General features: G+C 45.8%; 2 protein-coding genes across 8 annotated transcripts in view; one reads left to right on the top strand and one right to left on the bottom strand.

Moving 5' to 3' along the window:
- Positions 1 to 7,908, top strand: part of HGSNAT (heparan-alpha-glucosaminide N-acetyltransferase) — a 44,162-nt gene extending 36,254 nt beyond the window's left edge. For all 4 annotated transcript variants that reach the window (XM_086703552.1, XM_086703553.1, XM_086703551.1 and 1 more), the window contains 5 exons: positions 1,330 to 1,416; positions 3,616 to 3,693; positions 4,310 to 4,380; positions 4,476 to 4,588; positions 5,315 to 7,908. In XM_086703552.1, coding sequence (XP_086559678.1) covers positions 1,330 to 1,416; positions 3,616 to 3,693; positions 4,310 to 4,380; positions 4,476 to 4,588; positions 5,315 to 5,496 — 531 coding nt within the window. In that variant the 3' untranslated portion in view covers positions 5,497 to 7,908. The remainder of the gene's footprint in view (positions 1 to 1,329; positions 1,417 to 3,615; positions 3,694 to 4,309; positions 4,381 to 4,475; positions 4,589 to 5,314) is intronic.
- Positions 7,909 to 12,161: 4,253 nt separating this feature from the next.
- The window catches only part of INTS10 (integrator complex subunit 10), a 32,906-nt gene continuing 31,484 nt past the window's right edge, over positions 12,162 to 13,583 (bottom strand). For all 4 annotated transcript variants that reach the window (XM_025922346.2, XM_025922350.2, XM_086703549.1 and 1 more), the window contains one exon: positions 12,162 to 12,561. In XM_025922346.2, coding sequence (XP_025778131.1) covers positions 12,405 to 12,561 — 157 coding nt within the window. In that variant the 3' untranslated portion in view covers positions 12,162 to 12,404. The remainder of the gene's footprint in view (positions 12,562 to 13,583) is intronic.

Genomic DNA, 13,583 nt, shown 5'->3' with positions numbered 1-13,583 from the left:
GGGGTTTGAAGTGAGAGAAAACGGAAGGGGCTGGTCAACTGGAAACTGTCCGTTTAGCAGACTGTGATGGGAACTAATTTTTAGTTGAACACTTTGCTGATTTTGGAAATTTAATTTTCATTAAATGTGTGTATTCATTAATTTGGATTGGAAAGTCTGAATGCACTGTGTCAAGCATGCGGCAGGTGCTTTTTCCTGTAGCTCAGTTAGGCTTCCTGGCAGCCGAGTCTGAGTCTGAGATTCGTATGCAGGGAGCCTATCAGGCCGTACTTTTGGGATTGACACCTGCTAGGGATCAGAGGGATCAGGAACTCGCAGAAGGGGCAGTTGGACTGCCTCATAGTCATACCGCCTTAGTTAATCTCCTGGGGGGGCTGTGCTGGTGCTTTACAGTTGTTCTGGAGTGAGAGATCGGGCCCTTGTTAACCCTGGTTGGATACAGACTACCCCCAGCAAGGGAGTGTGGCTCCTGGAGAGGCAGCTCTCTTCAGTCAGGGACAGATCCAGAAAAGGGACTTGGCTGAGAGCTTTCTGGCCATTAATATTTCTACCAGCTCAGGAAACAAATGCTTTAGTCCTGAGAGAAGTGGGGCAGGGGGATATCTATGTGATGCACTGTGGCATCCACTACACTGTATATTTCCAAATTTCTGCAATTTCCATAATAACATTTGTTTTATAATAAAATAATACATACACACACACGTATTTAAATATTTATTTTGAGAAAGAGAGAGAGAGAGAGAGAGAACATGAGCAGGGGAGGGGCAGAGAGAGGGAGAGAGAGAATCCCAAGCAGGTTCCGCACTGTCAGCACAGAGCCTGACACAGGGCTCGAACTCACAAACCATGAGATCACGACCTGAGCCAAAATCAAGAGTCAGATGCTTAACTGAATGAGCCACCCAGGTGCCCTAGTACAGGTATGTTTTTAAATGTTAATTTGCCATAAGAGAAGTTAGGAAAGAACATCTTTTTGATGTTACAGTAGGGTTGACCAGGTTGAATAAGCCTAACAGTTATGAAGGTATTATGCACAGTTTTGGAACTGGGCGGGGAAGCATTGTGTCCCAGGGCACATGAGGTTGAAGTGGCTGCTCTGGACCACGGCTTGTCCCTGGGCTCTGTGTTCCTTCTGGTGTCACACACCCCACACTTTGTCACCCAGAAGTATTCTGCCTGTAATCCCCACAAATTGGCAGTGAATTTCTGCAGCAAAAACAAAAAACATTGAATTCTGGAGTGTACTCAAGTTTGTATTTAGTCTCTGAGTTGTTTGTGTGCGTTTCATGGTCAGTGGGTTCTGCCTTCTTTTTCTGCTTTGTGAAGGTGCTTTATCACACCGAGGTGGCCTACGATCCAGAGGGAATCTTAGGGACCATCAACTCCATTGTGATGGCATTTTTAGGAGTTCAGGTATTTGTTTATTTTATATAGCTTATGATTATTGATTCATCACTAATTCAAAAACTATTTCATTAAGTAACTGGAAGCATATCTTCTGTGGTATAATACATTCTGTTTATATGTGACAAATGGTCAAAACTAGAATTTGCTAAAATTTAGCACATTGAAATAATTCCATATAATTCCTATATGCTTCCCCAGATTCTCATTATTTATGTGGCTTATCTTAGCAATAGAAGCACAGCAGTTTGTGGGCAAAAAGGTTTCCCTGCTGGAGTGTACTGGTGATGTTGGGAAGCCTCAGTGTCACTTGGCACATTTCTTTCATATACACTTTGTATGGTTTCAAGTTATGCATATTTTATGCCAGAGTCAATATAGGTGGTTCTTGGTGTATCTTATGTGCAATTTTGTTAAAATTCTGAACAGCCTAGACTTTTATCCCCTAATGTTCTCCTTATTGATGTTTGAAACTATTGTTTGAGCAGAACTAACTGGAAGAGGAAGAAGCCTGTAAAGCAGCACTAATGGAATGTTCCGTGACAATGAAAATGTTTTTTATGTCCATATGGCTTTTAACTTGAAATGTGGTATACGAGCATGACTGAGGAACTGAATTTTTAATTATATTAAATTAAGTTTTATTATTAAATTTTTAGAATGTTTACTTTGACAGAGAGAGAGAGAAAGCATGAGCAGGGGAGGGGCAGAGAGACAGGGAGAGAGGGAGAATCCCAGCAGGCTCTGTGCTGTTAGCTGTCAGCATGGAGCCTGATGCGGGGCTCAAACTCATGAACCATGAGTGAGATCGTGACCTGAGCCAAAATCAAGAGTCGGATGCTTAACTGACTGAGCCACCCAGACATCCCATGTTTTATTCTTTTTTTAAATGTTTATTTATTTTGAGAGAGAGAGAGGAACGGAGTGAGCACACATGAGTGGGGGAGGAACAGAGAGAGGGAGGGAGAGAGAGAATCCCAAGCAGGCTCCGTGTTGCCAGCACAGAGCCTGATGTGGGGCTTGATTCCACGAACTGCGAGATCATGACCTGATGAGCCGAAATCAAGAGTACGATGCTCAACCGACTGAGCCACCTAGGCGCCCCTAAATTTCATTTAATTTTAATTAATTTAAATTTAATTTCAAATAGGCTCATGAGGCTAGTGGCTCCCATATTGGATGGTGCATGTCTAAAGCATATACATTTTGGTGATTTCATATTTAGAAATACTGCTTTATACTTATCTCTGTTGTACTTTATGGTTCACAGTGGGTACTTTTACATACGTTCATTTAATCCCCGTGTTTGCTCTTGAGGTAAGTCTGTGCCTGTGGGAGCAGCCTAGGATAGGGTTCAGAGCGCAGACCTGGGTCCACACCGCCTGGGTCTGAACCACATTCTACCACTTTCCAGCTGGGTAGCCTTCAGCACGTCCATCCGTCTGTGCTCCAGCAGCATCTACCTCATGACGGTGTTGAGAGGATTAAATAAGCTAATTTATGTACAATTCTAAGAACGGGCATATAGAAAACATTCATAAATTTTAGCTTAATTACAAATTATTATGAATATTTTCTTATCCTTTTATGCTTTCAGAAGTCATTTCCTAATTTCAGGGAGTTTTTATGCAAAGTCCAGATTGTACTGTTTCTAAAGTGTTTCTCTGCCTCTAGTTCCACCCTGTCCCCTTCTGTACTGCTGCCAGAATGGGCCATCTGGCAGGCCGTCAGAGGTCGTCCCTTGTTACTAGTTTTTTTTGGGGGGGTAGGGGGGGTAGGGGAGTGACTTTCCTCAGCTCCCTCTCACCTATGGGAGAAAGCCTGTGCCTCACAGAGAGACCCACAAGCCCACCTGCCTACCATCTTCCTGCCCATCCCAACCCTCTAGCCTTTGACAATTACCTGCAACTCAGGGACACATGCTCTTTCAGCCATTTGACATGCTTCTGTGCATGCTGTTCCATTCTGCCCAGATGCCCTTCCTGCTCTGCAGTCGTAGCCTCAACCCGATGGCACTTCCTCTCTGGCGTTTCCTCCCCTCCCGAGTTGTCCCCTGTGCCTTGGTGTCTAGCTGTCTAGGGCAGGGGTGACGTTCCATCCCAGCATCTAGCAGCGTGCCTGGCAGACGAGTGATTAGGACACTGGATGAACATGAAATACAAATACACCTTAAGCAGGTCTCTTGGTCATCTGTGTTTTCCTCTCCAGGCAGGAAAAATACTCTTGTATTACAAGGACCAGACCAAAGACATACTGATCAGATTCACTGCCTGGTGTTGTTTTCTAGTAAGTAACCTATGTTCCTCACTGAAATTCCTTCCACACGTATATTTCAAAGAAATAAAATGTTTAGCAGCAGCGGATAGCAGCTATCACCACATCACAGTAGCTGCGTTCTTCACTGGAGTAATGGAGAGAAACAAATCTTTATACCTAAACTCTCAGGTTAGTTTTCTTAGCCAAATGTCTTTATAAATGAGAGTGTTTGCTGTCAACCAGCTGGCCAGGAATGCCTGAGGAAGTGGTGTGGGTTCTGGTGGGGAGCCAGACCAGAAAGACCAGGCAGACAGCACATTTCCAAAGGTCCGCTTCCAGATCTCCAGGTGGCAGAGTTGAAAGTTTGGCTGTTTGTTTTATCCCTCATGTTTCCTCTCTAATTTATCAATTACTTTACCTTCAACTCAGAAGAATGCTTTGGAGATGTTTTTAAGAATATTTTTTTGAGAATATCTTTAGCTATGCATCTTGAAAATATTTTTCCAGTTAAAAGAATAAAATATAAAACACAATTTTCAGCCCTCCTTAAGCAATTAATGTATTTTCCAGTTTTGAAACACAGTGGTTTTTTTGAGATAATATAAAAAACTAACGTTCTCCCTCCCCCCCCCCCCCCCCATTTCAGGGGCTTATTTCTATTGCTTTGACGAAAATTTCTGAAAATGAAGGCTTTATTCCAATAAACAAAAATCTGTGGTAGGTACAGAAAACCATGTCATTTTCATGTGGGTTGGTCCTGCTGATACTGGATGCGTTCCTCGGGAGCCTGAAACACCCCGTTCACCTCGTAGGTCCATTTCCTATGTCACCACACTGAGCTCCTTTGCCTTCTTCATCCTGCTTATCCTGTACCCTATTGTGGACGTGAAGGGACTGTGGACAGGGACCCCGTTCTTCTACCCAGGTAAGTCACCCAGAGTCGATGATGGCGACCAAGTGGGTCAGCCCAGAGACGCTGAGCACGCCCAGTGCTACGTCCCTGGGCCCCCGGCCTCAGTGGCAGATTTCCAAGATGCAGGCTGAGGGAGAAAGCAGCCGGGGCCACACTGTCCCAGGCCATGTGCAGGACGTCCTTGGCCTGTTCTGATGCCGTCCACCCATTTTATCTGTTTAGATTGTGGGGTCATAACCAAGCTCCACTTGTTTCTTCAGGAAATGCCGAGTTACGGAGCATCAGAAACCATCCAGGGCATATTAGCCAGCTTCTGACACTTCAGCAATGGGGCCATGCTTGCCTTCTGAGTGTAAATATACTACCTTACAGATTACGCATAAGAAATATCAAGAGATAAACAGAATGGTTTCCATGCAGTTCTACTTGAAGACTCGCTTTAGCCCTTTGATTCTTGTAATAGTTACATTTTTCTAACCCTAGAAAATAGAAGTTCATAATTTTGGCTCTCCTGGCAGATTTGGTATTCATGGATTACACTGTCATAAATATTTTCTGTTTTTGATCGAGCTTACATGTAATAGTATCTAAGATACACATCATGTATTTTTGGCAGTAGCCAATAATGTAGGTGCAAGCTTTTTGTTTTTTTTCACTGAACCCAAGTCAAATTTCCAGAATTAAGTAGATGATCAGATGTGGCTCAGGAAAGCCTTACCTTGTGCATCTCTCCTCCAGGAATGAATTCTATTCTGGTGTACGTTGGCCACGAGGTGTTTGAGAACTACTTCCCCTTCCAGTGGAAGCTGGGGGACAACCAGTCACACAAAGAGCATCTAACTCAGAACATAGTCGCCTCTGCACTTTGGGTGCTCATTGCCTACATTCTCTATAAAAAGAAGGTTTTTTGGAAAATCTGACAGCTCCCACCCAGATGTGTTGCTGGCAGACTCTAGTGGGCCTGGGGGATGTGTTGAAGCAGCCTTTATTAGAGGGAACCATTAATTAAAAATCGATAGGACGTGTGTTTCCAGATGATGGGGAAGAACCCGATGTACTCTGGCTGGTTTACTGTGACACAGCTGTTCATCAGAACCCTGCCTGGATATTTGGGACTTCTGTATTTGCAATGGAGTTGTCTTTTTTTCTCCATCTTCTATGTAAATGTATTTAGAACCTCATTCTGAGGATTTCTCATATAACTTTCCAACAGGGAATTACCGTGGGCATTTTGCGTCTGTGACGGATAAAACAACGTAAAGTCTAATTTGTATTGACCTTGTTTTCCTGCAAACGGCCTTTCCACATGCACACGTGCCAACCAAGAATACCATCATTTCTGTTGCGGCTGTGAGGCTTATCGAATATGAGGTGTAGTAATGTAGCCTAATATTTTCTGGTTAAGTGCACTTTAATATTTCAAGAGAGAGTAATTTCCTTTTCAGATCTGCAAGGCATTGCTGGGTCCAAAAAATGCCTTTCTATCAGAAGCCATTCTCTCCTGTTCCCCACTTGAAAAAGAAGTTAAAATATAAGTGTGTTATTCCCAGTCACTCTTGCTCCTAGTTCCCTACTTACGTACCTGTTTGTTTGTCTGTCTACCCATCTATCTGTCTTTCTGTGTGTCAGATGGTAGCTGGCACCCAGGGTACAGTCGTGGCAGAGAGAAAACACACTGTCTTGCTTGTGGTGCCAGTTCCACCATCCTTGCCATGTGAGATGCCAGCAAGTCTTGTGGCCTCTCAGGGCCTCGGTTTCCTCATTTGTGAAATGAGGGAGAAAGTGATGACCTCTCTGGTCCCTTCCAGCTCTTAGGCTCAGTGAGGCAGGATGATACATCGATCGTTTTTCTGAAATCCTTAGGAAAATAATTTTATTACAGAAAACTTCAAAATAAGTGATAATGAAAAGGTTAAAAAACTCTCATTGGAGTAAATCTTTTCAGAATGACCCTCCACAGTGGAGGCAAGCAACTTTCCCGCTTGGAATCCTAACACCGAAGACATGGTTTCTCAGGAGTGAAGACAGGAGAGCACGCAAAGGCAAACAGCACGTTTCATATGATGCATCATCATGCTTCTGACTTTTCTGGGAGAGTTCCGTATAGAAGGAAAGGTGGAACAGGTTGTACTTCGCGTGGTAACCCGGGGCCACCTCCACGGGGCTGTGGCTGTTGCCACTGACAGACGGCTGTCTGGCTGGTGTTCCAGCTTGGACCTCTACCCCGGACCCTCAACTCCACTGTAACGGCCCGCTAGACCCTCCGCCTGGACGCCCGCCAGCACCCATCCTCCCTTCTTCCCGCCTCTCTTCCCACATTCAGACTTTTCATCTGGATTTTCCTAGCTCGTGGATGGGTCTGTTTGTCTCTAGGTATGAAACTCCGTCACATTTCACCCCCCTTTACCTCCTCTATCCCCCTGTTTTCCATATTTAGCCATTCCCCTCTCTTGTCACTTCCATCCCATCTTCCATCTGAAAAGCCTGCATTCTCACTGTGGCTGCCTTGTTACTTCAATCCGGGCTCTTGTAATCATTTGTTTTTAAACCTCTTTTTATATATTTTGAGAAAGGGAGAGACAGCATGTGAGCGGGGGAGGGGCAGAGAGAGAGGGAGACACAGAATCCGAAGCAGGCTCCAGGCTCTGAGCTGTCAGCACAGAGCCCCATGTGGGGCTCAAACCCATGAATCGCAAGCTCATGACCTGAGCTGAAGTTGGACATTTAACCAATTGAGCCACCCAGTTGCCCCTGTAATTATTTTTAAACGGGCCTCCTCCCTCAGCCCTTCCCTCTGTAAAGTCGCTATCCATTGCCTCTAAGTTAAGCTTTATAAAGCAGAACTTGAGTAAGATCACCTCTGCAACAGCTTTGCCTGGCATTATGTATAGAACCACCCTCAGGGGAGCCCACACGGCTTCCAGACACATCTTCCAGCCACCTGTCCCATGCCGGGCCCACCTTCCTCCTCCTGTCTCAGCACTTAGCACCTCCCGCTTCTGACTTTGGAGTCTTCTGGTTTATTTTTTCCCCTTAATTTGCTCCCGTGTACACCTGACCTGTAGACCCCCTACTTCTAAGGCAACTTCTCTAATCTCGTATTTTCATCCAAAAGTAGTATTTTCTTCCTCTCATAATACTCTACTGGGATCAATCCCATGGCATTTTATCGCTTTCTGCCTCGTATGATGGTTCCTTGTGTACATGTCTAATTTCCTGCACTAGACTGTGAGCTTGAGGGCAAGAATTATGCCTTGTTCATCTGCGTATTCCTCCTGGTGCAAACACAGTGCCTCGTACTTAGGCGCTAAATAAACATTTATTAAAGCAAAGCAATGGTGGTGGCTTTTTTGACAGTATTTTAAATGCTGATAAAATGAGTGTGTGTGGTGTGCCCCATGAAAATGTGCATGGAGCTAATGCGTACAGGGACAGGTACTGAGGAAAGCTGCCGCTCCCCTTCTCTTGCAGTGAGCCACCGCACATGGTCACGGTGTGTCATCATCCCAAATCGCAGCAGGCAGAGCTAGTTGGGCCTCTCCAGATGAGTTATCCAGAAGCATTTCTCGAATGGGGGAGTATTTCAGGGTGTATGGAATCGGAAGGACCAGGTAGTCCTGATTCAGCCTGCTTGCAAGGAAAACTTACCTCACGGAAGGCCTGAGGTGGGCTGGCTCCTGCACACCTCCAGGGGCTCAGCCAGCTCTCTTCACTCTGAGGGAAGTCACAGCATGACTCCTAAGATACCTGACACCTTGCTCTTGTCAAGCTAAGGTTGTTTTCCCTCTGGTAAGGCATTAACATTATGACTGAGGGGGGTTCCTGGAGAAATGGTAAACTCTGTATTTGCCTCAGTTATTTGTCAATGGGCTGCAGGTTATGATGAAATTTAATTTTACCTGTCATTTCCTTCTTGCCTTTTTTTTTTTTTTTAAATTTTTTTTTTCAACGTTTATTTTTGGGACAGAGAGAGACAGAGCATGAACGGGGGAGGGGCAGAGAGAAAGGGAGACACAGAATCGGAAACAGGCTCCAGGCTCTGAGCCATCAGCCCAGAGCCCGACGCGGGGCTCGAACCCACGGACCGCGAGATCGTGACCTGGCTGAAGTCGGACGCTTAACCGACTGCGCCACCCAGGCGCCCCTCCTTCTTGCCTTTGTTTCCCACATCACTATGGAGGGGTGATGTTGAGGCTCCAGGAAACTGAGTCGATAGGTTTCTGGAGGTGGCTGTTGATAACACTGCCTTTTAAATCTTGTAATTTACCAAGCAAGATATTTGTAAACTGGGACTCATGTCCAGTAAGACTGTGATCCCTATCAGTTGGCCATTTGTTTTCTTTCCTCTCCTTTGTCCTGGGGCAGCCAGAAGTGCCTGAGGAGTTATCGCACACATCCCACCTGGCAGGGGGGACGGGGCAGTGTGCTAGCCTGCACTTTGTCCTTAGCCCACCGTTTGCTCCCTCATTATCTAATTGTGTATGTCAAAACACTGCCGTTGACAAGAGATGCCATTATCTTGCTGGCTTTCCTTTGCCAGCAAAGAATTCCATCCAAAGTGCGGGCTGTGAGGACAGCTGGCCTCACTCCCAGCTAGTGGTGAGCACACGGCTTCCCAGTGTCTCATTACCATTTTGGGTTCTGGTGGAATTCTGTCCTATTGGAGCTTTCTGTATAGAAATCAGTTCTGTGGGTTTCCCACCTTTTATGGCTGTTCTTAAATTTGCTGTGGTTTGTAGCCACGCCCTTCTACTTCAATACAGGAGGTAGTTTTCCTTCTGATATTTAATTGAACTCCAAAGGTGGTTCAGCTTGTGAACTGGTCCCTCCGTCTAGCCAAATCCGGCCTGTGTCAGCTCTGCGCAGGGACAGTTTGTATCAGTTTAACATATCCCAGGTGATGCCTCCCAGGTCAAAGAGAAACAAAGCCAGCTAATGAAGAGCTGAGGGCAGACTAATACTACTGCAGTGGGGGCTGGTGTGAACGGAAATCGTTTCCTGGAAAAAGAGTCTGGAGACTTTATTTTTTTTTTTTTTAATTTTTTTTTTTCAACGTTTATTTATTTTTGGGACAGAGAGAGACAGAGCATGAACGGGGGAGGGTCAGAGAGAGAGGGAGACACAGAATCGGAAACAGGCTCCAGGCTCTGAGCCATCAGCCCAGAGCCTGACGCGGGGCTCGAACTCACGGACCGCGAGATCGTGACCTGGCTGAAGTCGGACGCTTAACCGACTGCGCCACCCAGGCGCCCCATTTTTTTTTTTTTTTTTTAAATTTTTTTTTTTTCAACGTTTATTTATTTTTGGGACAGAGAGAGACAGAGCATGAACGGGGGAGGGTCAGAGAGAGAGGGAGACACAGAATCGGAAACAGGCGAATCTGGAGACTTTAAAGGCTGGGTGTGCGGGAAAGCCACCGAGGGCGTGATGGGGTCGGTCTGTGTGACTGGATTTGAGTTGGCGCTTCTCCTTGTGATGGGAGGTGGTGGTGCCAAGTGCAAAGTGCCCGCCTAAGTGAGGCCCTTTTTCTCCTGGATATTTACATTTCAGAGACAGCTCTGGGTGGTAGTTTTACATCTCAAAGGGCAGCGGAAGGATTTATAACTGCCAGCTTTCTAAAAATGCTCTGGGGAGGGGGGTTTTTCAGAGACCTATCTGTTCATCACCATGTTTTGGCTGGAACATGTTTTGGCTGCAGCTTTCTCAGGCAGGCATTTTAAGGGGGGCCTACATCACCCTGGGTCCATGGACTTATGGACCAGCTGCTAGAAGCTGTCCTGGAGTTGGGTTTGGATGACTCCTCATGTGCCAGAGGTCTGCAGCCTCCTCCTGGCCCCTGCCTTGTCTGCAAACTTGATCTGAGTTTCGTTTTACTCTATGGCATTTCCCCTGCAATTCTTCACACAGGAGGGGCACCACTGAATTATAAAAGATGATTGGTTCTTTTTTATACCTACACATTTGGGTATCAGAAAGTCTTGTTTTCATGTATACTGCCCCCAAACACTGATCTGAGGAAGGATTATAAAACCAAAAGGTAAGAGTGTTTAATTTGAAAGCTGTTTTGGGTCCAACACACTCCTCGATAAAAACAGGATGGTTTATATATTTGTAATCAACTTATATTAAATTGGCAAAAACTTTTAAAACGAGCTGGGGGGAATATTTTCTGAAAGCAGATGTCTATTAAACCACTTTACTTATTTTAATACAGTTGACCTGTAGCAGGATTCTTGCACAGGGAGTCGTGACACGGAGGTTTTTCTTTCCAGGAAGCAACTTTATTCCTGCCAGCACCATTCAGTTGGGTTCCTACCCAAAGAACTGAGTCCCGAACACCACATGGCATAGTTTTTATGTATTTTTTACTTCTTTGTCTCCCATATTTGGTAACACAAAAACACGTAGTCTGATTAAGTGGTCTCATGTTACAAGGTCCCGAGGGATGTGGTCAAGTACTAGAATAGCAAGGTTGTCTTGAGGTGTTTTTTTTTTTTTTTCTTTCTTTAGGGATGGGACCCTACCACAGACCCTTGAACAACAAAGGTTTGAAAAGCACGGGTCCATTTATACATGGACTTTTTACAGCACAGTACTGTAAATGTATTTTTTTATGATTTCCTTAATAACATTTTCTTTAGCCTCTTTTATCTTAGCGAGAGACAGCGCGTGCAAGCAAGGGTGAACAGGGGAGGGGCAGAGAGAGGGAGAGAAAGAATCCCAAGCAGGCTCCCAGATGCAGGGCTTGAACTCACGAACCATGAGATTATGACCTGGGCTGAAATCAAGAGTCAGACGCTTAACAGACTGAGCCACCCAGGCGCCCCTCTAGCATACTTTAAGAATATAGTATGTAGTACATATAATATACAAAATACGTGCTAACGGTTTATGTTATCAGTAAGGCTTCTAGGCAACAGTAGGCTATTAGATAAGTTTTGGAGGAGTCAAAAGTTGTATGTGGATTTCGACTGTGCAGTGAGTGGGGGGCATGCCAGCACCCTCAGGAGCCCCTACATCGATCAAGGGTCAACTGTGTATCTTAAATTTTTAATGCACATAACTGAATAACTTCTTAGCCTTTCATTCTTAGCCCCTAGAAACAATATTTGTCTGATGTTTACCTGACATACTTCAGGACAGCAAAAGGAGATAAACCTGAGAGCTAACACTGCCGAGCACTTGGGACAGTTGTTCATCCACACATTTCACAAGAGGTAACACTTCTTCACAGCTGTGAGGGGAGTGCCTGAGGCACAGAGTTAGCCTGTCCCAGTGTGGGGGGTGGGGGCGTTGGGGAAGGGCAGGAAAGGGCTGGGAGTCAAGGGCTAGGTGATGGGAGGAGGTGCCTCACCCCCCCACTGGCTGCTCCTTCACTGGAAGTTTACTCAGGTTCATTTTGGCACAAAAGTTTTCGGTATTAAAACTTCCTGAATGAAAAGGTCTGAAAAGTATTTTGATATGTAATACCTACCAAAGCCTAACTACGGAAAAGAAAACCTTGAGGTCATGAATACTATCCCTTTAAGTAAAGTACACTCTTGTTCAGAATCTCACAAGAACTGAAATAAATTTTTAAAAGCCCCAAATTTAGAATGACTTTTATTTACAAAACAGGTTCTTTTGTTTTACAAAACTTAGAAAAATGACTTAAAAATAGAAATAGCTTCTCAGGCTCTTGGGAACTACTTTTAAGCAACAAGGAGTCAGAACTCAGATGGTTTTCTTCTTTCTAAGAGTTGTAACAGCAACATTTATGAATGCTTTATCGCTTCACAAAAAAATCACACGGCTCTGAGCTGCCTTCCTCTGGTGGAAAGGGCTCTGGTCAGGCCAGAGTCTGAAGGAGCAAGATCTTCTCGTTGATGCAGAACCTGTGTAGCACCACCATCAAGTTCTCGCCACAGCGGGACACCTGACGCTCCATGGCCAGGCGGAAGTCCTCCTTCACGCCCTTGGTGATGCCCCGAGTGACCGTGTGGTGCCTGAGGGCAGCGACAGGGAAACAGGTGGACACCACAGTTAGTGCCGGCATCACCGGTCAGTGTTTCTGGGGCAGGAGTAAAACCTGACTGAAATCTACGTATAAGTAAAACATTTAAAAAAGGAAGAAAAGCCCTAACCAAACAACCCCCCCTGCCCATTCCTTCTCAGAAAGTTAAAACTAGACAGACATTTCCCCATTCCATTAAAGTCTCTTTTAAACACCCAAACATCCAGTAAAGTGCCACCCGCTTTGCTTCTGAACTCTTGCAGGTCTGATGCTAACGCATCCCTGTGCTGACTTGTGCACAGTTCTGTTACTCTGGGCCGCCTGGGTCCAGTCCACGTGGCCACACAGCTCCCGTCCGGACAGGCCAGCCGAGTGCGGAGGCAGCAGCAGGGAGGAGGGAGAGCAGAATGAGCCAGTCACCACACTGAGCTCAGGCCTGGGGTGCTGTGATAAGGCTCAGAGAGGCCAGGGGCTTGTACACAGCCACTGTGGTTCCAAGCGGGTCTCTCTCCCGGTGATGCCAGAACAGGACAGCTCTGCTAAGTGCTGAGCCCACCCAGACTCGGTCTGTGTGAGAAGCAGCGGGAGGAGCTGGAGGTCCCAAGACAAGAGTCTGGCAGGGGTGGGAAGAGAGAAGCAAAACCGCCGAAGAACAGCCAGTGGCCTGCAAAAGCCTACTGGGGACCAGATGCGGTCCACGCGCTCAGGAGGCGTGCACCTTTGTGGAGGCTCAGTGGGAGCGCACGCAAAGTGTCTAGCTACGCCCGGAAGTTGTGCTGCAGAGAAGGAGCTCACAAAGGAAATCCCACAAAATCCCAGAAGACTTAAGTCACCAAAATGAAGAAAGGAAAAGAAAACTCTAGCAAAACTCAATGGATTCAGTTAAGAGGAGAGGAGTTTTAACTACCAGGTGAGTAATGTAGTAGGTGTAGACCAATAGAAGGCACCTCCATTCCCCATGTCTCTACTGCCTCACTTCCCTCAGACACACTAACAGGGATTTTAACTTAGCTT

This window comes from Puma concolor, chromosome B1 (assembly GCF_028749965.1).
Source record: "Puma concolor isolate L17-30 chromosome B1, mPumCon1.1.hap2, whole genome shotgun sequence".
Taxonomy (NCBI): Eukaryota; Metazoa; Chordata; class Mammalia; order Carnivora; family Felidae; genus Puma; species Puma concolor.
This window is presented reverse-complemented; position numbering and strand designations above follow the sequence as displayed.